General features: G+C 35.8%; 3 protein-coding genes and 2 pseudogenes across 3 annotated transcripts; all 5 read right to left on the bottom strand.

Moving 5' to 3' along the window:
* Window positions 1–1,483: 1,483 nt before the first annotated feature.
* Window positions 1,484–6,649, bottom strand: YY1 (zinc finger (C2H2 type) family protein). The gene is made up of 6 exons (XM_068457409.2): window positions 6,386–6,649; window positions 5,530–5,588; window positions 4,461–4,660; window positions 3,954–4,043; window positions 3,088–3,231; window positions 1,484–2,309 (listed from the first exon to the last, which is right to left on the bottom strand). The coding sequence occupies exons 1-6, from the start codon at window positions 6,469–6,471 to the stop codon at window positions 1,767–1,769; spliced, it is 1,122 nt and encodes a 373-aa protein (XP_068313510.2). The 5' UTR covers window positions 6,472–6,649; the 3' UTR covers window positions 1,484–1,766.
* A 3,434-nt stretch (window positions 6,650–10,083) lies between these two features.
* Window positions 10,084–11,637, bottom strand: LOC137716822 (serine/threonine-protein kinase-like protein At5g23170). Its single transcript, XM_068456192.2, has one exon. It carries the CDS (start codon window positions 11,491–11,493, stop codon window positions 10,435–10,437), a length of 1,059 nt encoding a protein of 352 aa, XP_068312293.2. The 5' UTR covers window positions 11,494–11,637; the 3' UTR covers window positions 10,084–10,434.
* A 2,760-nt stretch (window positions 11,638–14,397) lies between these two features.
* LOC148694557 (uncharacterized) lies at window positions 14,398–15,093 on the bottom strand (annotated as a pseudogene).
* A 131-nt stretch (window positions 15,094–15,224) lies between these two features.
* LOC148694556 (serine/threonine-protein kinase-like protein At5g23170 pseudogene) lies at window positions 15,225–18,483 on the bottom strand (annotated as a pseudogene).
* A 676-nt stretch (window positions 18,484–19,159) lies between these two features.
* LOC137716838 (uncharacterized) lies at window positions 19,160–20,387 on the bottom strand. The gene is made up of 2 exons (XM_088698996.1): window positions 20,119–20,387; window positions 19,160–19,937 (listed from the first exon to the last, which is right to left on the bottom strand). Exons 1-2 carry the CDS (start codon window positions 20,385–20,387, stop codon window positions 19,229–19,231), a joined length of 978 nt encoding a protein of 325 aa, XP_088555122.1. The 3' UTR covers window positions 19,160–19,228.
* Window positions 20,388–23,368: the final 2,981 nt, after the last annotated feature.

Below are 23,368 nucleotides of genomic sequence, written 5' to 3'. Positions count from 1 at the left end.
AACAGAGTGTAGTCAATATCCAGCACAAGCAGTTTCTTTCCTTGCCGGCATGGATTTCGAAGTTCAATCTACAACCCAAAGGCACATAAATAAACAAAAATACATAAAAAATAATGCACATTTATCTGCAATCATAAGTGTAAACTAGAAACAGCTAACCTTGTATTGATCAACGCACCTTCTCATGAGCTTCTGCTTATTGGCATACTTATCTTTAATCGCAACAGCTTCATCTTGGGCACTCTCAAAGCTTGAGGCTGAAGCCTTCTCCTGCTGCTTCTGCCATTGCGCCAACAATTTGCTTTCTCTCTCCTCAGGTTTTAGTCTAGAGAGAGAGAGAGAGAGAGAGGTTCACTATCAACAGAAGCAACTTTTCTTCCTTGTAAATATATTCTGATTCTAATTCATTTTCCATTTTCATTTTCTTGACTTTAATCAAATCTCTTAGGCTGTAGTGTTTTATGTAAGTTGCTCTCTCAATTTAATAGTCTATCTCTCTTAGTCATATAAATATATATACAATTGTATAATATAAATTGTTGATTTAGTCATTAAATTGAGTTAATAATATGTTACACTTTTCGGATTTGAAGTGATTTTTAAAATGGGTCACGAATTTTCAATTTGGTCGTATTATATCTAACGGTAATGAAATGGTATCAATTTGCGTCGTTAATTTGATTGTATGATAAATCATTAAATAGCGGACGTGATGAGTTTGAGACCGTTATATGGACTAATGTGTAAGCCAAATTTGCACTATATTTACAAAAAAAGACTCAGCAATTTAATGGATAATTTAGACGTCCAAAGAAACAAAATGTGTAAGTTGAAACAATTTCAAAACCTTACTGTTCAGTGCGAGAAAATTAGAACTTCATGGTCCATTTTTAAAATCATCTTAAACTTGAAGAGTGTAAAATGCAGTTAGCAATATAAATGAAAATTTCACCTCTAAATTCTTTTTCTAGAAATTAAGTCTTTAAATTATTATAAATTGTCTATTTCCTCCCTTCTGTAAGTATTATATCTAAACCTTTGTCATTTTAAGTCATGTGACTTGAACTTAACAAAATTTAAAGTGTACTACTATCATTTCTCGCCTATGAACTCTTAACATTGTATATAAACTTTAAATCTATTAATTAACCCTCTAAAATTAACTCTTTAGACTATTTTTTTGGAAAAGCAAGTTCTTAAATTCAAATTTCTGTATGATATCCACACTTCAAAGTGTTTCTTACTCAAATCACATGGCTTAAATTCATAGAAAATTTACTAAATAACTTCAAATTAATAATTTTTAACGAATTTAAGAACATAATGACCACGCATCCTAGTGCGGTTTTGATTCCAATTAATTTCCTTCTTCCTAACATTTAACAATTTAATCCAATAACCAATAACGTTATCGTTCATAAAGGAAAAGTAGTTATAGACTTAATTTTTACCTATATAATAATTCAAGGACCGAATTGGCAAATTACTTAAATAAAGGATCAGATTATTCAATTATTCATTCATATGATAACCCGACAACTTAACATATCAAATATGAATCAGAGCAGATCCAATCCGATTGGACTCTCCAAAGGCTTAATCAGTGTCCCTTCCAAAGGAACATAACACAAATGAAACAAAAAGAAATGGCAGTAGGTGGGTTTTACATACAAAGTGCCTCCAACTCCATTTTTAGAAGAAAATTGACAAAAAAAAAAAAAAAAAAGGAAACAAAATGAAAATGAGCCTCCACGAATATCTACTATCTAGTCTTCATCCTCTGTTTCCTCATCATCGTCGTCATTGTTTTCACCGTACCTCCAACCATCTTCGACATTGTCACGGTCCTCCTCTGTTTCTTCACTGTCTTCTTCATCGTAAACATCTTCTTTGATCGGCCAGGGTTTCTTCATTGTGTTCATAGGTGCAGGAGATGGAGCTGAGCCTTTACGCTGAGCAACTTTTGCAGGTGGGTACTTCAAGTTAGGTTTGGGCCTGTTTTGTTTCTGGCTTTTGCCATTCACACGTTTTCCAGCATACACATCTTGATCACTGGCTTCATCCATCTCGTTGTGAGCATTATTAGCGGCATTCTCTGCATTCTCATCAGACACATGGCCAGGATGCTCTCTCCTAAGATGCAGCTTAAGCTTGTATTCATGGATGTACGCCTTATTACACCCATCATAAGGGCAAGCATAAGGGCGATCCAATGATGCATTGCTATAAGGAGGCTTCGGAGTTCTGATTTGCTTCTCTGCAGGTGGGGTGGCATATTTTGGCACAGAAACTGGCTCGTCGATGGGCATCTGCAAAATCAGTGTTAATATTGCGAATCAAGCCATACTTCCTATGTTAAGAAAATCCAGAAAAATAGATGCATGACACTAATATCAGTGATTATAAGAATGTACAAACTGAAGGGAGATATTTTGGCCTTATTTTTCAGATATTTCAGTTAGTAAGAACTAAGGAGGACCTTAATGTGCCTGTGAATTCATAAAAAAAATTTATATTTTGCACAAAAGCAACACAAGCTTTAGATTTGTACAGAAAACGGGCCTTTACCTGCAACTTTTTGTTCTCTGTCATTCACATCAAGATGATTTGCTACCCACTTATTAAAGGTGACTTACCTGTACCTTTTTTTCGATACTCACTGATTCGTCTTTGGACTGGTGAATCCAGAAGAACAGAATTGGATTTGAATGCTTATGTAAATTGCTAAACAAGACTTTTGAAGCTCTAGTTTCTTACATTAGTGAAATCCACAAGTCAACTTATAAAATAGGATAAATCATAAATCTCAACTATTTAAGAAGAATATTTTACTTCAATTTCACTCTGAAAATCATTTGCATGTAGAGTATTATTCTCCCATCGAAACTATATTTTTATTCTTTCAATGCAAATTTAATGGAAAAAAAAATCATATTGCCTTCATACTAAATGCACTCATACTTCAAATCAATACCAGTTCGAGATGCAGCTATGAAACATTCACACAATACTTTGTACCAAAAACAAATGAAGACAGTAGCATCAAAATATTTCATAAATAATAAAAGTGAGGCAGGATTAGCAAACCTTTTCATGATGAGCTACAATGTGGTTTTTAAGCTTGTACTCATGTGCATATCTCTTTCCACAGTCTGGGTATGGACAGATATGATAGTTCTCTTGCGAATGTGTTTTCATGTGCGATCTAAGGTTGAAATCCAGGGAGAAGGCCTGCACAAGTCATATTTGAAATTGATTACCACACGACAAAATCTGTCATGCATATTACACACCCACAAATAAAAGGAATTTATGAAGCCCATAAAAGACATCAAATTTATGAAAAGCACAGAATGGTTCAAGAAAACAGCTACAGTGATACTTCCCTGATAGTGACAGTTTTTTTTTTTTTTTTTTTTATTGGAAGTGTAAAATTTAAATACTTGTATGACAATAATCATTATATTAAAAAGCCTTTGTCAAGGATGCCCAGAACTGCAATTAATTACCAGATTCTATTTTCCTTTAAATAAATCGAACATCAAATGTGAAGAATGGCAGTTTAAAACAACAATATGAAACCCACCCACTTGTAGGGTGTGGTCTAGCTTATATTAGACATACAACTCTAGTTCATTCTAAAAAGGAATGTGAGCTACAAAAATCGAACTAATAAAAAATAAACAAAAATTTCACCACATATCAATGATACGTTGAGAATATGTTATAAACTCCTCGCTAGAACTGTAACGTGCAGCAGCTAATTACCTTGCCAATGTGCACAAAACTAACTTAACATAACATAGCAGGGAAGATAATATATTGCGTCCTTCAGACAGATAATCTAATCATATAGTTTGTCAGGGGGAAAGTACAACTAAACCGTCAAAACTTCAACATTAGATGCCAAGATAACTTGAAACAAAACAGTTTAGTAATGGATAAGATGATACCTTACCACAGCCTTCATGAGGGCATACATAGTCCCTTTCTCCCGTATGAATAAGAAAGTGTCTTTTCAACTTTGAACTATCCAAAAATTTCTGCAGCATTCAAAATATTATTTTTCAAATTCACTAAGATATAAGAAACTCTTAATGGAATATCAGTATCAATCCATTGATTTTCATTTTCCCTTTACCCTTTTTTCCCAGAGTTCCATAGTGTACGTACCAATATATCCTTGCTTTAAAGTACCCACACTAGTGCAACAAGAACTATAGGAATTGCACATTTGGGACTGAAAAGACTTTACAAGTGCCGGGAAAAATTATTAGACCAACTACATAAACAAAAACTTTCTTCTTGTTTTTTGCTTTTAGTTACCAAATTAAGAAACTGACAATTCTTCTCCATTTGTTTGACATGATAGTAACCCATAGCTTTACTCTATCCGTGTATAACAGACACTACAACACTACAACACTACAAGGAAAAGAACATACAGACGGAAACAATACCTTTCCACAACCCTCATAGTGACAAACATATTGTTTCTCCCCATGGACGTGAGAATGCTTCCTCAAAGCACCAGCATCAATAAAGGTTTTCCCACAGCCGTCATAGCTGCAAAGAAAAAGCACTTCGGTTGTTGGTTCTGGCTCTGGCTCTGGAGCCACCGTTTTCTTTGATTTCTCATTCAAAGCCTTTAATGTATCCGCTATTGAAAACAGAAAAAATGAGAAATTAGTCCAAACTCATATCATAGGAACAAAGACATACAACAGAACATGCTCGCCCATCACGTCAATCCAAGATGGCCTTCTTAAGCCTATTTGTGATTCATTAAGCCTCAGGCCAAAAGTAAAACACTCGCCCATCATGTCAATCCAAGATGGCCTTCTTAAGCCTATTTGTGATTCATTAAGCCTCAGGCCAAAAGTAAAACTAACGCTTTTTAATAAACCTAATGCATCACTTAAATGACATATCAAGAACTTAATAAATATTTTATCAGATGTTATAGACACATGATAGCACAAACTCAAGAAAGTACAACCTAAAAAACACTTTAGAAGTCAAACCATAGGCTTACAAAAGCAGAAAGATCTCAGTTAAGAGCCAAGACACTAATCCCTATTGATTTTTAATAAATATCAACCTTGGGAAAGTATAGTGAGTGAAAGTGCTTAACGTATGTATTGGCACTAACCGAATAAGAGCACTCGTGCATACAATGATGCACATAAATGGCCTTGATGTACATTTTAATGTCATATTTCTTCATAATAATAATATTATATACAAATCAAAGAAAATAAAGGAAAATAGAGTAGATAAGACTTCTATGACAAATTAGATCAGTCATAGCATGTAGACTTCATACATCATACAGAAGGCAATACTAATTCCATATCTCTTTTTTCCTTTTTATGATAAGAAATTTCATTTTCTGTTTCTTTATATTCATACACACTTAATAATTTATACTATCCTTCTCATTTCTACGAAACTCGTACTACAACATAAAGTGGTGTAGAAGTATTTTCAGGAATCACCGTACAGGACATGGTGGGGAAGAAGAAGTACCTGTGACCCATTTCATTAGAGAGCACCTTCCACCTGTTGCTACGACATCTTGCGGAACCCTAACAACAATTTTGTAGCAACCATTAACCAAGGTAGGTTAAGTACTTCAAATTATCCAAGTAAATGCTTCATCCATAAGGTCCTACAAGCCCCCGCCACAGAAGCCGGCAACTCACTTCTAGACATATTGTTCGTGAATCTTAATCACGATTATAAGAGAAAAACTAGAGATTCAACAAAACTATTGTTTTTTCTTCACTTTTGTGGTCCTAAAAATTAAACCGATATAAATGAACATCAAATTAGGCCGTTTAACTCAACTTTCCAGTAACCAAATCTTCAACTGACATTTTATGTTTCTTTCAATTTGAATTTGCTAAACAAAACTTTTCTTTCAATTTATGATTTATCGGAGCCACTTAGTATTCCTCTTCACTTGTAAGTGAAAGGTCTTACGTTCAATTCTCACCGCAAATTTGTACCATATTATTACCCTTTTGTGGCTAAGCATACTCCCCCTCTCCCATATAGAAAAAATCGTTTGTTCCAAAAAAAAAAAAAAAAAAAAAAAAATGATTTATCAGATAACCAACCCAATGCACCCTTCTCACTTCTTACCAACAATCAACACCTACAATTGAGTCCATAAAAGTACCTTACTTTATTTCGAATATAATCTGGAACCACAAAACCCAAGAATCGAAGGGACTTTTCAGAGACGATGAAAACTGAATTTCCACTAATATTCAAAACCCAGTAAGTTGAAAAGCTTGTACTTGCTCGTCTTCATCTAAATTTAATCGGAGACCAAATCAAATAATCGAATTAAAAATCAAAGAAAAGGGAAAATAGATACCATTCTTTGAACCATTTGACAGCGGGAGTCTTGGATCGGAAGATTGGGCGCCTCTCGAAGTAATTGTGATGGAATTGGGAGTCCATCTCTTTCTTCTTCTTCTATTCGACGTCTTTATTAGAAATTCACGGTTGGAATTGGGGGTTAGGGTTAGGGCTAGAATTAGGGTTTCGTAATAGGGCGAGACCGCGAAGGAGAAAAAGCTTTAAGCTTTAGCAGCTCCGGTTCTGTCGGTTCATCACTTGACGTCTGTTTGGCGGGTCCGCTGAAAGGCCAGAGCCGAACCCAACTGGATAAAATTCAAAATTCTCTTTTCAATTTGGTAATCAAAAGAGAAATGTTTTTAAATTAAATAAATATATATTTTCTGAATAAATACATACGTTTATTATTCGATAATTTTGCACAAATTTTTACTTATACGTATACGTTATACTTGTATAAAATTGTATACGTTATAAATTAGATTTTCGATAGGTTCCTATGGAAAATTGAAATATTTTGGTAACACCCTACTTAAATCTTTATGATGATTAAAAAATGGATGGTGCTATCCACACACTTATTTTTACGTCTTACACATCTCTCTTAATTTCCGGTAATCGGATCGAATGAATTGAAGAAGTAGAATATCAATGGACAAAAATTAACAAGAGTGTGTGAAAGGTAAAAAGACGTGTGTGAATAAAACTACCCTTAAAAACCACCTACACTGAGAGTCAAATCCTGCGAAATCCCCAAGTAATTTCTCTTTATTTTGGCGATTTTCGATTTGCGGTGTTTACTTTATTTTTTAATTGGTAATGCTAGAAAAATCATCTATTTAAATAATATTTTATAAATTAGTTGACGTGATTATTGATGATTAAATTATTAATAAAGTATTAATTAACATTACCTTATTTGCATGTCTATTGGTGATGGAACTTACATTATGCGGAGGATAATAAACTTTTTTAAGTTAACCAGTTGTAAAATAGAAGTTACTTTTTTTGGTCAGAGAAAATAGAAGCTACTTGATAAGGTAGGAAGTAAAATTGGGATTTGAAGGGGGTACAAAAGTATGGTTAGTTTCTCCACTCACAAAAGATAAAAGTTTAGACTTAAAAGAAGAATATTTTGTACGTTTTAGATCCAATTGATATGTCATTAAATTAGTATTATGTATTAGAATTGAATGTAAGACAATGTATGTGTACATCTCTACATCTCTTTGTCAACATAGACCATATAGTATGCGAAGTATAAGAAAAAGGTACTATTGATAAATCATAGAGCATTATACCTTTTGAACTTCCACCTTGCTAAATGCATCCATAACTAGGGATGGAAAAAAAATGCCTAAAATTCCAAACCGAACCCAAAAAATCCCGAAACCGAACCCAAAAAATCCCAAACCGAAAATCCTTAAAATTTCGGTACCCAATCCCGAACTGAACCTTAAATTTTGATACGGGAATCGGTTTCACATTTTCATTTGTTCAGTAATTCCGAACCGAACCAAAATAAAAAAATATATATTATTTCATTTTAAATATATATTTGGAATTGTAACAGCCGTAGGATTTGGTTGAGATTTAATCTCATCCATTGAATCCAAATAAAACCCTCCCTCAGTCACTCTCTCTCGACCTCACCTCACCCTACTCTCTCATCCTCGCCGATTTCTCTCGATCTCTCTCCTCCTTATTTACCATCTTCAAATCCAGCCACATCACACAAGTGACTCACCTTTCTCTCTCGATTGACCTCCCTGATCTCTCTCTCTCTCTCTCTTTCTCTATCTCTCAACTTTTCATCCCTCACTGAAAAACATGTTGCAGGAATGGCAGCAACTCAAGTGATAGCATCGTTAATCCTCACCAAGAGTTTGGCTTCGTTTGAAGGACTCGAACTAAGTTCACTCAACCTTAGACTCTCTCTCTATCTCTCCTTCTCGAATTTGATCTCTCCTTCTCGAATTTGAAGCTTAGCAGCCTCCTACCCTCTCACAATTTGACTTCAACGAACTCTCTCCACTCCGACCACCACCACACCTCACGGCTTCATCCCCCATCACCGATTCTCTCCAGTCTCCAGTCTGTGTGTGTGTGGGGTTTCGAATTAAGGTTAGGGTTTTGAATTGGGGCTTAGGGTTTCAAATTGGGGGCTCGAGTTAAGAGGAGGATGTGGGTTCTTCTGACTATCTCTTTACTCTATCTATCTCCCTCGACCATCGATTCACTGTCACTCTCTCTGATTTCAATTTGGGTTTTTAACGTTGGTTCAGATGATTTCAATTTCAATCTAGATGATTTGGATTTTGATGCAAGTTCGGTTTCGGGAAATCCTGAAATACCGAAAATATTTTGAGAATCCCGAAATTTCGGTTTGGGATCGGTCGTCGGATTCTTGTCTCGAAAATTTTCGATTCGGGATTTGGTATGCCATATTCGGTTTGGTATCCCATACCGAACCATCCCTATTCATAACCTATTGGGTTCTTAGGGAGATTTTTTAATGTGCCCATAGAACCGGCACATGTAATTAGACAAGTAGAGAGAAGTTTTTATTTCAAGTGTCCCTCCACTTATATAATGACATATAACACATGTAACCGTGTTTCAAACATACTTAAAAATCTCTCGTATTCTTAATTTTGTGTTTCTTCTTGTTCCCTGTGTTAAACAGACTTTCCAGAATCCCCATTGATTAAGCCGTTTTGGAAGCATCACGTCCTAAATATTTGGAATTACATTGCGTGTCCTTCCCAATCAAATTGGTAACAGTTTGCAATCTTACAAACAATGGGTCACTTTCTTTTTAGTTGTCGAAAAGGACACAATATTTGCTAAGGGGTGGTACCACACACACATTTGTATCTTTCACACATTTTTTTTTTTTACTTTTCCTCTTATGAATTGAACAAAATCTATGGACAAAAATTAAAAAGAGCACGTGGAAAGTAAAAAGGCATTTGTCATTTTTACCTCTCACAAACTCCTCTCAAATTTTATCGTCTAATTGAATGAGTTGAAGTAGATCGATGAACAAAAATTGATAAGAGTAGGTAGAACTATAGAAGGTAAAAACGGATATGCAAAATAACACAACCCTTGTGAAATTGTAAGTGAACTGAATCATGAAACCGAAAACCAAACCAATTTTTTCGGTATGGGAAAAATATTGGATACCGAAACCGAACCAATTGTACCGGGATGCAGATTATCGGAAATGACAAAATAATTTTTGGTTTCGGGCCACTTCTGTATTGGGCCAAACCCAATTTCACAGAAGCCCAAATTTTACTGAAACCCAATTTCACCCCGACGAATTTCCGAAAACTTTCGATGGAAGAAATATTTGTGCATGGTGAGAGGTAGTGTACTTGGAACCACTGATTATTGGTACATAATTTTGTTGTGTTTCTTTCTCTGTAATTCAGTTTGATTTATGTTACTCTAGCTAGTATAGGTTTTCCACTGGTCTAGCATAGGTCTAGCGTATGTAGACATACACGAAGATATATACATGAATACATACATGCATGCAAATGAGAGTTGGCTCAGTTGATAAGGTCTCTGCCTTGTGTGTCGCCCCCCACTAAAATTTCAGTTCCGCTGCCAGCCATTCTCGTTGGGTGCGCGAGAATAAACCAATCTCTCTCTAAACTTTTCATCACCATGTATACATACATACACACACAACCCCATGTATAATTATCAACATATATATTAGTTTGTACTCATTATTTGAAAAGAATGGATAAAAATAAAAGAAGAGCTAGCAGTGCCATCAGCCTGGAATGACACGCACATAGACACGAACGTCGTGATATTCTCTGCCCACCTAATATTTGGGAATCTTCTATTTGGACTGCATGCCCGGTAGGTTTTTCTAAAACACCTAATATAATATACGCACACACACACACACACAGAGACACTTACATGGAAAGGCAAAGGCCCGTAGGCTGCCTCCAACTGACCCGCCCGAGTTGCTTACTCAACCGAGTCGTGGCGAGTCGACTCATCCCATTATACCATAACAAGCTTTAAGAATCCTTCCTCCTATTCCGTTCCAGCATCAGCCAAAACCTGCCACAGCAACAGCTTCCCACTTGAGACATGATCACCAAGAACACCATCATCACTTTGTTCTAGTACTGTTACACATTTTTCCTGCTGCCATTTTTTAGCTATATCTTTTTTCTTCCTCCTCACCAAGTTCCTCAACATACTAATCCAAATCGGTAGCCTAACTCGCTCGATAACACAGTTTTCCATCTCCGTAACAATCTCTCCGATCGTCGGACGCTTGTCTACGTTGGACGATACACAGCTCGCTGCAACGTATAAAATGTGCCTTATTGTGTTTGACATGTCCATCGGAAGCCCTATCCTTGCATCACAAATCTCGTCGATTCGTTCTTCTTCGATTAATGCTACTGCCCAATCCACTATCGAAGCTGGTGACTTAGAAATATCGATGACTTTCCTGCAGCTAATAATCTCAAGCAACACAACACCAAAACTAAACACATCGTTCTTGGTACTTAGTTTGCTAGGAGTGGTGTAACAAGGGTCCAAGTATCCAATAGTACCTGCAGCAGGTGGACTCACCTGACTCGGCGAGTCAAATAGCACGGCAAGTCCAAAATCAGCCAACTTGGCATGCCAATCTGAATCGAACAAAATATTTTCAGACTTGATATCTCTGTGGATCACTGTAGGCTTCCCTTCATGAAGAAATTGGACCGCGCGGGCGACTTGGATGGCGATTTCCACACGTTTAGGCCAGGGTGGCGGTGTAGGTGCAAGATGAAGTAGGTCATGGAGAGAGCCATTGGGCATGAACTCCATGACAATGAGCTTGTTTTTGTTCGAGTGATCTTGGCTCGTTCCAAGAAGGCTTATAACATGCTGGTTTTTGGGTAGAGACGATAACACACATATTTCATTTTCGAGCTTGTAGTGGTTGTCACGATGTTGCAATGGCTTCTTTAGGGCAACCATTTTGTTGAGTAGCATGGCTTTGTAGACCATTCCATGGCTACCTTTACCGACGAGCCGAGTCGGAGAGAAGCTTCCTGTTGCGTTTACAAGCTCATCATAATCAAAGCCCACCATTTAACCAAGAAGTAATTAAACTTTGGTACCCTGAAAAATGTATTGTTTTAGTGTTTCATTGTGATGAAGTTTGATGGATTGGATATGTATGTAGGTGAGAGTTGGCAGGAGAAAAAGCTGGAAGTGCTTTTGGAGATGCCAGCGAAAAAGCGGCTGTGGGGAGACGTCAAAAGAAGAATGAGTAGATAGAAAAGGTGAATCTTCTTTGGACTTTGTTGTCTCGCTTAAGGACTTAGAAATTTGAATCATTTATTTATATGGGATGATTCAGCGAAATGAGTTAACGAGAGCCATTAAATTCAATTTGAATGATTCAGATTGTCTGATCGTTTGCTTTCGAACAATGAGATGCATAGACCATCCCTATCCATAAAAAAGAAAGAAAAAAAAGAAAGAGTTATTGAGAAAAGGAAAAGGTGATGAGTAGTGCTGCTGAGAAAAAGCAAAGGAACTCTGACGAGGGATGAGATTTCGATGCTCCAAAAGAAAAGGGATTGTGAGGAGGGATGAGATTTCGATGCTCATTAGAAATTTTTAAAATTTTAGATGCTGGTTGGCTTTGCCGGGTTGTTTTCGGCCCCTAGCCCTTAAGCCTTTAACACCCTAAGTTGAATTTAAATCTATTTTTTAAGGAAATAATACGTCATATAAATTTCATAATTGAAATCATTTAATTTTTAAATTTATATTTGAAAATTTATTTCTTTTTAAATTATATATTGTTTATGTATCCAAATGCATGAAACAAATCGATAGTTTGAACACTAAATAATCTCTTCGTTTTGAAATTATATTATAGACTTTATATGAAGATATGATATCTGCACATAGTGGAATTGATTTTGAGACCAATCTAATGCTTGACTTGGAGTTTTTTTTCTTTTTCTACGATGTGATTTTTTTTTTTTTATATAAACAATATTTTACACTAAATTTATCGAAATTATAGGGAAGGAAATCGAATTGAGTACATAAGGAAAACACATTGTTCTAGTCAACTTGACTAAATCCAAATTTACTTACCATGTGATTTTTGAAGATAACCTTTAACTATGCGAAAGAAAAACTTTGGTGGAACGTAAAAGACACAATACGCTAACTAAACATGTCTGACTCATATTTGCACATTTTCTTGGAGCTACAGAGATTATGCTAAGTGAGGTTTAGATCATAAATATATATTTTTTCAATCAAAAAAATTAAAAAATTCAAACTTAGAACTTCTAACTATAAAAATATAAACACTGCTAAACGAAGAATTAGTTGATTTAAATAAGTATAATAGACACTGGATTCGTTCTATCTGGAATAATCGTGTCTGTTAATAAAATCAATGAGAATACAACCCTTAAAATATCCCATGGAAACCAAATCTTATACTTTCACTTTAAATATTACTACATACCGTCGTACCGTCGGACCGTCGGTGTTAAAGAAAACGTTTATGGCATATGAAACAATGGTCACCTGAACATAGTACAATTGAGAAATTATTGGGCGTAATTATCAAGGGCAACTTAGATTGATCAGGTATACTGACCTATGGTTTGATGTTGTGTTAATTTCACTTCACGTAACATTTTTTTTATTGGATAAAAACACTATTGTGATTGTGTATCCAATTTATCTAAATTCTTTCTTTAGTTGTATAGTGCTCGAAGTAGTGTCCGGTAGATACAAAAATTAACTAATTCCATTTTACCTCAAAGAGATAGTTCGGTTCAAAAACCTTACTTTTAATCAATTTGCTTTTATGTGATTGACTGCTTTAGCGTGAAAAAAATATTATTTAGAGCTTAGATTTGTAGTTTCTACTTGCTACTTGGTAAATCAATGAAAGCCAAAATTCGAAGCTCCAAACCCCCATTCTATATTCTGAAAAATTCACATTGTCAACAATTTTCTCGATGTGTTATCCATGGTCCAGACCATTGATCGATTTGGTAATATAGCTCAACTGCTGAACCCCATAGTCGTGATGGTGGTAAAAACAAGTATTGCTTTGAGAAATTTGACAAACCAATGTGGCATGAACATTACTTCCACAATTGACCAAACAACCAAAAGCTTTCGTGAAGTAGACATATATAGTTTGATGGGGGAAATAATGCAATTACCTTTCCAAAATGTTTGGCAAAACCAATGGCTTCAAAGATTCACACAAAATAAAAATCATATGATAACATTATCCTTCGAGCGGATTGAGCACGTGACCAATTAACTGAACTGTTTCTGTCATTTTCTCTCTGGTAAAAAACAAGACTGGATGATCAGCCACATGGCATCTTTTGTCAAAGGACACACGGATGCAAATTTACACGTCTTTGTTGTTTGCACGGGACGTCAATGCAACGATGTACCTGTGCCATGTGAGTCTTTCTCCTTGAAATCTCACGTCACATAGGTCATTTTTTCGAGTGTGGCTATGATGCCTAGTGGTACTAGATACTCCAGATTTGTAGCCGTATGATTAAGAAAAGAATTGATCTGTTACTCTTCATATTGTCACTTGATTTCATAAGGGAACCTCAACTTCTTCATGAATTTTTAAACATGACCGTTCATTTTTCGACGTACTCAATGCTTTGTTGCATTGTAGAACAACTGCATTGTTTTCTCTGATCTTTACTCTAAAGATGCATAGGAGATGAACCTTAAGCTGTACAACTTAGCTGCAACTTATGACTAAAATGAACATAGCTCAACTACTGAGCCCGAAAGTTGTGGTAGTAAAAACTAGAATTGCTTTGACAAAATTGACAAACATAACGTCACATGACTTCCGCAAGTAACCAAAATAACCAAAAAGAGACTTTGCGAAAAACCGAGCGCAGTGGCGCTCTAAGATTCCTACAGCCAACCAGACTTAATGGGACAAGCATTTGTTGTTGTTATACAATCAGTTCAGAAATCCAACCATTTTGCGAAGTAGACGCAGGTCGATGAGGAAATAATGCCATCCGGTGTACATTGACTTATCCGCGGACAAACTCCACACGGAATGGAAGCCATTGCGCCTACCTTGGTTTCCCCTCGGGTACCTCCCTTGCTTTTGCATTTATAGCAAACTTTTCCAATTTGAATAGAAGCAAACTCCCCCATCCCAGTGCTCTTCACGTCCACGACTCGATTGTCCAGAACCAAATCCCTCACAATCTCCTCCGTTTGCTGTTTCGTAAACTCGGTCTTGAATATTTTGGTCTTTCTGATCGCTTCTGCAATTCCCTCCAACGTAGCGACCTTGTGCTGATATATCATCTTCGCAAACTGGTCCTTCACAGGGTTTATATAATCTTTGTCGAGTTTCCCCTCCGAGTACCAAGCCCCACAGGTTAACTACTTGGAGGGCTCGAATTCTGTTGCAATGTAATGCTTTCTCCCCTTGCTCTGGACGTTTACAACTTCTTGTATCAGTTTCTTGGCTTCAAGTGTTTTCAACGTTGCGTTAAACACCTTATCAGGGAGGTTTGTCTCTTTCTTCATGTCTCGCGTCCAAATTCCCATATCTTGCTTGCTATGGATCACACTGTATAGAATTCGCTCATTCTGGCTCAAAGAGTCCGCCGGGAAACTAGAGTCTGGCTGTTTCCGTTTGCTCATTGCTCTGATCCTAAACTTATCGACACTTGCATCACAAAGCCCAAGGCCTTCTCACTGCTATGTAGGACAGAGCGGAACAATATGGGTCGACTCATCCCATTATCCCATAACAAGCTTTCGGATCTTTCCTCCTATTCCGTTCCAGCATCAGCCAAAACCTGCCACAGCAACAGCTTCCCACTTGAGACATGATCACCAAGAACACCATCATCACTTTGTTCTAGTACTGTTGCACATTTTTACTGCTGCCATTTTTTAGCTATATCTTTTTTCTTCCTCCTCACCAAGTTCCTCAACATACTGATCCAAATCGGTAACCTAACTCGTTCGATAACACAATTTTCCATCTCCGTAACAATCTCTCTGATCATCGGACGATTTTCTACGTTGGACGATACACACCTCGCTACAACATATAAAATGTGCCTTATTGTGCTTGACATGTCCATTGGAAGCCCTATCCTTGCATCACAAATCTCGTCGATTCGTTTTTCTTCGATCAATGCTACTGCCTAATCCACTATCGAAGCTGGTGACTTAGAAACATCGATGACTTTCCTACGGCTAATAATCTCAAGCAACACAACACCAAAACTAAACACATCGTTTTTGGTACTTAGTTTGCTAGGTGTGGTGTAACAAGGGTCCAAGTATCCAAAAGTACCTGCAGCGGGTGGACTCACCTGACTCGGCGAGTCAAAGAGCACGGCAAGTCCAAAATCCGCCAACTTGGCGTTCCAATCTGAATCGAACAAAATATTTGCAGACTTGATGTCACTGTGGATCACTGTAGGCTTCCCTTCGTGAAGAAATTGGACCGCGCGGGCAACTTGGATGAAGATTTCTAGACGTTTAGGCCACGGTGGCGGTGTAGGTGCAAGAAGTAGGTCATGGAGAGAGCCATTGGGCATGAACTCCATGACAATGAGCTTGTTGTTGTTCGAGTGATCTTGCCTCGTTCTAAGAAGGCTTATGACATGCTGGTTTTTGGGTAGAGAGGATAACACACATATTTCGTTTTCGAGCTTGGAGTGGTTGTCACGATGTTGCAATGGCTTCTTTAGAATTTTAGATGCTGGTTGGCTTTGCCTGGTTGTTTTCGGCCCCCACCCCTTAAGCCTTTAACACCCTTTTGATATTCTAAGTTGAATTTAAATCTAATTTTTTAGGGAATAATACGTATTTTTATTGTATAAATTTTATAATTAAAATCGTTTAATTTCTTAATTTATATTTGAATATTATTTTTACAAAAATTATATATTTTTTATGCATCAAATTGTATGAAACAAATCAACAGTTTGAATACTAAATAATCTCTCCGATTTAAAGGTTTTTTTTTATTTTTTAACAAATGATCTTTAAATGAAGATTAAAAAGTGGAATGTTTCCAATTATAGACTTTATATGAAGATATGATATTTGCACATGGTGGAATTTATATTGAGACCAATCTAATGCTTGACTTGGAGTTTTTTTCTTTTTCTACGATGTGATAATTTTTTTTTTTAACATAAATAATATTTTACAGTAAATTTATCGAAATTATGGGGAAAGAAATCAAATTGAGTAACATACTGTTATAAGCAACTTGACTAAACTCAAATCTACTTACAACGAGATTTTTGAAGATACTCTTTAACTATGCGCAAGAGAAACTTTGGTGGGAGGTAAAAGACACCACGCAAAGTAAACAAGTCTGACTCATATTTGCACTTTAACTTGGAGTTACAAAAATTATGCTAAGTGAGGTTTAGATCATAAATATATATTTCTCCAATCAACAAAATTAGAAAATTCGAACTTATAACTTAAAACATAAACACCATTAAACGAATAATTAGTTGATTTAAATAAGTATAATAGACACTCAATTCGTTCTTAAAAGTATCTGGAATAATCGTGTCTTTTAATAAATTCAATGAGAATACAAGCCTTAAAATATCCTATGGAAACCAAATCTTATAATTCCACTTTAAATATTACTACATACTGTCGGTGTTAAAGAAAACGTTTATGGCCTGTGAAACAACGGTCACGAACGTAATACAATTGAGCAATTATTTTGCATAGTTATCGAGAGCAACTTAAATAGATCGGGTATCCACTCCATCTAAGTTCTTTCCCTAGTCGTATAGTGTTAAAATAGTACCCCGTAGATATAAAAATGAGACACTTTGGATAAAGTTCCTAACTACGTACCAATGTTCTTGGACTAAAACTTTTGTGGTTTTTAGTTTTTGATCGAAATCTCTGACATTAATGTAATAATGTATTTATATGTAAGTTATTATATTTTTAAATTAAAAATAAAATTTGTAGTTGTTTATGTTAATGAGATTATAAATTAAAACCCATATTTATGGGATTAAAATTATTAAAGATAAATTATACTCTCCAATATACTCTTTGTACGTATATGTACACACACACATGGGTACATTCATCAAAACTAACCAAAAAATTATTGTACCAAAACATGGGTATATTTTTCCAAAAAAAAAAAAAAAAAAAAAGATATTAGTTTTAATAACATTATTAAATTTCTTCTATTAAACTTGACATGGATATATTCTCAAATCAACGAAATAAAATGTACCCATATAAGTTTAAAAATCCTTAGAAATCTGGGTGTATTCAATTAGAATTTTAAAGAATATAACATTCCAGATGGATTCAATTAGAATTTGAATTCAAAGAATTTGGAAAAGTTGAGGATTTAGGGGGAATTGGAGAGATTTTGTAGTGTATTTTAAGCATCCACAAATCTCACATCTCCCCATGAGATTTCGAGGGAATTGAATCAAAATTTTATATATAATCTTTACAAATCAGTTAAACTCCATAAAAATTCATAGATTTATAAATCTATTAAAATCTATCAAATTCTCAATTGAATACACCCCCTTTATAGTTTCGACTTTGCTACTTGGTAAATCAATGAAAGCCAAAATTCGAAGCTCCAAACCCCCACTTTATTTTCTGAAAAATTAACATTGTCAACAATTTTCTCAATGCGTCATGCATTTGTTTTACTTTCGTACAAGTGTTATTTTACATTAAACTAATTACAACTCTGGTTTTAATAAATATTTCTCGATGTGTTATCCATGTTCCAGACCATTGATCGATTTGGTAAAATAGCTCAACTACTGAACCCCTTAGTAGAGGTGGTAAAAACAAGAATTGCTTTGAGAAATTTGACAAAGCAATGTACCATTAACATTACTTCCACAAGTAACCAAACAACCAAAAGCTTTGCAACAATCGATTCAGAAATCCAACCATTTCGTGAAGTAGACAGGGTTTGATGGGAAAATAATTCAATTACCTTTCCAAAATGTTTGCCAAAACCAATGGTTCCAAAGATTCACAACAAATAAAAATCATATGATAACATCATCCTTCGAGTGGATTGAGCACGTGATGAATTGAACTGTTCGAGTCGTTTTCTATCTGATAAAAAAAATAGGAATGGGTGATCAACCACGTGGCATCTTTTGCCAATTAAATAAGGACACGTGGACAAAAACTTACACGTCTTTATTTGTTTGCACTAGACGTTATCGTGACGATGTACCCAAACCATATGAGTCTTTCTCCTTAAAATCTCACATCATATAGGTCATTTTTTTTGGGGGTGTGTCTATGATGCCTAGTGGTACTGAATACTCCCAGATTTGTAGCCGTATGCCCCCGTCTTTTTTATAGTAGCTAGATCTTAATTGTTGAAAGTATATCACACATTAAGGAAAGAACATATCTATTTATATTTATAGTGGATTCTCAACTTCTTCTTCGTGAATGTTCAAATATGACCGTTCATTTTTCGACATACTCAATGCTCCATTACATTGTAGAATAATTGCATTGTTTTCTCTTATCTTTAATCTAAAGATGCTTAGGACATGAACCTTAAGCCGTACAACTTAGCTGCAACTTATGAGTAAAATGAACATGCTCAACTACCGAGCCCGAAAGTTGTGGTTGTAAAAACAAGAATTGCTTTGGCAAATTTGACATTCCGCAAGTAACCAAATAACTAAAAGAGACTCGGCGCAAAATCTAGCGTTGTAAGATTCATACAGCCGACTCCATTGAGGGAGATAAAACTTTGTTGTTGTTATACAATCAGTTAAAAAATAATCCAACCATTTTGCGAAGTAGACGCAGGTCGATGGGGAAATAATGCCATCCGGTGTGCATTGACTATCCGCGGACAAACTCCACACGGAATGGAAGCCATTGCGCCTGCTTTGGTTTCCCCTCTGGTACCTCCCTTGCTTTTGCATTTATAGCAAACTTTTCCGATTTGAACAGAAGCAAACTCCCCCATCCCAGTGCTCTTCACCTCCACGACTCGACTGTCCAGAACCAAATCCCTCACAATCTCCTCCGTTTGCTGTTTCGTAAACTCGGTCTTGAATATTTTGGTCTTTCTGATCGCGTCTGCAATTCCCTCCAACGTAGCGACCTTGTGCTGATATATCATCTTCGCAAACTGGTCTTTCACGAGGCTTATATAATCTTTGTCGAGTTTCCACTCGGAGTACCAAGCCCCGCCGGTTAACTCCTTGGAGGGCTCGAATTCTGCAGCAATGTAATGCTTTCTCCCCTTGCTTTGGACGTTTACAACTTCTTGTATCACTTTCTTGGCTTGAAGCGTTTTCAACGTTGGGTTAAACACCTTGTCAGGGAGGTTTGTCTCTTTCTTCATGTCCCGCGTCCAAATTCCCATATCTTGCTTGCTATGGATCACACTGTATAGAATCCGCTCATTCTGGCTCAAAGAGTCCGCCGGGAAACCAGAGTCTGGCTGTTTCCGTTTGCTCATTGCTCTGATCCTGTCGAGGAGAAAAATAAACAACAGAAGAAACTTATCGACGCTTGCATCACGAAGCCGAAGGCCTGCTCATTGCTATGAACCGCTTTCTTTGAAATAGTGAATGCTTTAGATTGGTAGATTGTTTAATTTGCTTTAATGGTCGATGGAAATTGAAGGGAAACGGGAACGGAAAAGGATACCTCGATTTAATTCGCGTTCGTCGTCCTTGCGCGGGAGAAGAGGTGTGGTTTTGCACGGTTGGAGGGGAGCGCTTTGGGCGTTTGGTCGGCGGGATTGCCGGATTGGGAGTCGGGACTCTCGAATCAGGACGGGAGGAGAGGAAATTTGCAGATGCAGAGTTGCAGTCGCCACTGGGCGATGGTGGTCCGATGAGCGATGGTGATGGTGTGACGGGTGCTGTCGCCGCTGTGGTGGTGGTGGTGGTGGGCCGGCCCAAAAGTACTACCATCGCAATAAACTCGAAAACACTGGAAATTACCAATTTACCAGGAACAGTAAACAGATCTTGCAGTTTGTGGGCTTTCTTATTATTAACAAAATATGGGCCGGCTCGTTTGAACTCGCAGCCCAAACAAAAAAAGAAAAGAAAAAACAACATAAACGGGACCTGCACGTGGCACACAATTCTTCCGTGGTATTCATTAATGATCTGGGCTCGCTCGTTTGAATTGGTGGCTTGTATTGAATAATTCACTAGAACGTAATGGCCGTTCAATCCATTTCTTGCTTCAACATACGTTGAATGTAGTGGCATATGCAACCCAAATCCAGTACAAGCCACCAATGGAGGCCTTGGTGCTGTTATGAGAATCGTCTAAAGTCAAATTTTGTTATATTAGAGCGGTGGAAACCAAAGGAAGTAAGTGATTATATTCAAAACACTTTGTTTATACGACATCGATATATGGTAGATGTGTTTGATATGATATTGATATTTGATACTAATACATGAATATAACATTGTTAATATGACGTTGATATTCAGTTATCATATCATTGTTAATATGGTTTTAGCCCTCTTGATCCAATGGTGGTATTTGGACGTTCGTTCACTTATGAGTTTGCCTTGGTCTCTATATGTGATGCAGAGATTACGCGGTGCTTGGTCCTATCATGCTTAATTACAAGAACCGCCTAGATCTCTGCCTAATTTTGGAGGCACTAAGCTCTTATCAGTCTTCCAACTAGTGCCTAGCGCCTTTTCGAATGTTGAATGACATAATTTTGACAAAGTAATTTGTTGTCACATATTTGGGACAACTTCTGAGAGAGATGAATTTTACACTTGAAGTAGGACATCCTTGAATGATTGAGGTACAGAATATATTTTGGTATTGGCACACACACGCCAAACTATATATTATTGAAGATGCTCTTTCAAAAATGGTAAAATTTGAAATTAAAAGAGGCCTCAGAAATTGATGTTTCTGAAATCAAATTATGTGAAATAAGCTTATTTGAGAAATATGTTGGAACTTACTTTACAATATATTTTATGAATCCAACTATTTATTTTTAGGTCAATTTTTAAAGATCACGTAAATTCAAAATTATATGATCGTTGAATTAAATAATAGTTATTTTAATATTTTTTTGAAGAACATATTCATCAATTTTTTCACAATAATTAAATGTCTTAATGGTTTTGGTTTTCTTTAATTTTTTTTATAAAAATGATCTATCACTGGTGAATTAAAATTTATACGCCCACACTATGAGAGAAAATGTTATAAAAGTGACACCACGACGGATTCTTCAATAAAAGAGGATTGTGTGTATATATGTACATTATAAAATTTTGATTGAGGGGGAGGAAATAAAAATGCTCGAAAAGTAATTTACACGGTTTAGTAGTATTCATCTTCGTTTGTAAGTAAGAGATATTAGGTTCGATTCTTGTCAAAAAACCAAATTTTAACCATATCATTGCTAGCCTATTGTGAGGCTTAGTCCACTCCCCCACCCCTTAATGTAGATAATATAATTTGTTAAAAAAAAAAAAAAAAAAAACTCGAAAATGTAAGAACATAGGTCCTACAGAGTAGAGAGCATGAAAGATTTTTTAATGTGACCGGAATATGGAGTGGTACATCACGTATCATTATACAAATAATGGGATATATGTGATAAAAAATTAATAACTTAAAAATTAAATTTCTTACCACTTATATAATAACACATAATGTACTACACACCACATACATGATATTTAGCTGTTATGCATGTGGAGCCCCGTCAATGCCGATAGGGACACATGAAAGTTTCTACCTGTGGTAGTACATGGTACAAAACGTACCTATAATTATAGGGATTGCCATTGATTCACCTATAAATGAACAATCAATTAATGCAAGTTAATAAAATGTCTAGTATATATATATAACCTACGAGAAATTATTTCTGCACACAGTTTTTATAAACCTACGTAAGTTTTTCGTACTTTAACTTCTTCAGTATTCTCTATGAAATCATATCTTGCATGCATGTAAACTTAGTATTGATTTGGTATTGAGGTGCTTTTATAAAAAAATAGGTATAAAAAAAAAAACTGAGCTCAATAAAGTGTTTGGTAAACACTTAAAAACAGCTTATTTTCACAAATTTGGGTGAAAAAAATTGAAAACGTAAAGCAGCAAAAATGACTTGTTTTTCAAAGCATAACAATACCAAACCAGTCCTTAGTAGGTGTAGAGTTTAAAGAAATATGAATGACGTGGATTGAGAGATATTTCATTATTTGGCACAAAATGAGCGTTACTTAAAATTTGTACGAAAACTTTCTCAAATATCAGTTTGCCAATAATATGGTTGTACAAAACAATGGGCATCCAATGCACTTTGATTTTCTAAGAAATTTTTGGGCCTCAACACTTGGCTCTACCACAATCCGCATTGTTGAAGTTGTTATTGTTCGAGATGCTTTCAAATTTGCACGCCAATGAAGCATCAAGCATATTTCATGTTCAAGTGGAAGGAGACTCGAAACTTGTCAATGATGCGATCCATGGTTGATTCTCGACCCCTAAAAATCACGTACTGTTACTAAGGATATCCGCTTCTTAGTTTGGCATTTTAATTCTACATCATGGAGTCATATGTTTAGGGAGGTTATTTTCTAAGCAGATCAATAAATTTGGGACACTCAAATAATAGAGCGTCTATATTTGAGACAAAACTATTGCCTTATTTTCTTATCAACGCGATGTTAGAGAATAGGCTTTCACATCAAACATATGATAAAAAAGTACAAACTAATATATGATAGATTTCACCTGTAATATTAATATATTATCGAAGTCTTTTACAATAAAACTCAATTCTAATGATATGTGATTAAATTAAAACAATATCAATAACGTTGTTGGTGGACCAGACGTAAAAAGTTACCAACTTGACTTGGATTTTGAGTGAAACTTTTATTCAAATTTA

The sequence above is a fragment of the Pyrus communis genome, chromosome 8 (genome assembly GCF_041283825.1).
Source record: "Pyrus communis isolate YQ-2024b chromosome 8, ASM4128382v1, whole genome shotgun sequence".
NCBI lineage: Eukaryota > Viridiplantae > Streptophyta > Magnoliopsida > Rosales > Rosaceae > Pyrus > Pyrus communis.
Note: the sequence above shows the minus strand (reverse complement) of the source record. Positions and strands in the feature narration are given on the sequence as shown.

What these genes read in the sequence shown, in the direction of transcription:
- LOC137716838 (XM_088698996.1), bottom strand. Translation starts at nt 20,387, where the DNA reads ATGGTAGTACTTTTGGGCCGGCCCACCACCACCACCACCACAGCGGCG. An exon ending in CGAACGCGAATTAAATCGAG is followed by an intron (nt 19,938 to 20,118) that starts GTATCCTTTTCC and finishes TCTCCTCGACAG; the next exon opens with GATCAGAGCAATGAGCAAAC.
- YY1 (XM_068457409.2), bottom strand. Translation starts at nt 6,471, where the DNA reads ATGGACTCCCAATTCCATCACAATTACTTCGAGAGGCGCCCAATCTTC. An exon ending in GTCAAATGGTTCAAAGAATG is followed by an intron (nt 5,589 to 6,385) that starts GTATCTATTTTC and finishes AATTGTTGTTAG; the next exon opens with GGTTCCGCAAGATGTCGTAG. An exon ending in TTGTAGCTCATCATGAAAAG is followed by an intron (nt 2,310 to 3,087) that starts GTTTGCTAATCC and finishes CTGATTTTGCAG; the next exon opens with ATGCCCATCGACGAGCCAGT.
- LOC137716822 (XM_068456192.2), bottom strand. Translation starts at nt 11,493, where the DNA reads ATGGTGGGCTTTGATTATGATGAGCTTGTAAACGCAACAGGAAGCTTC.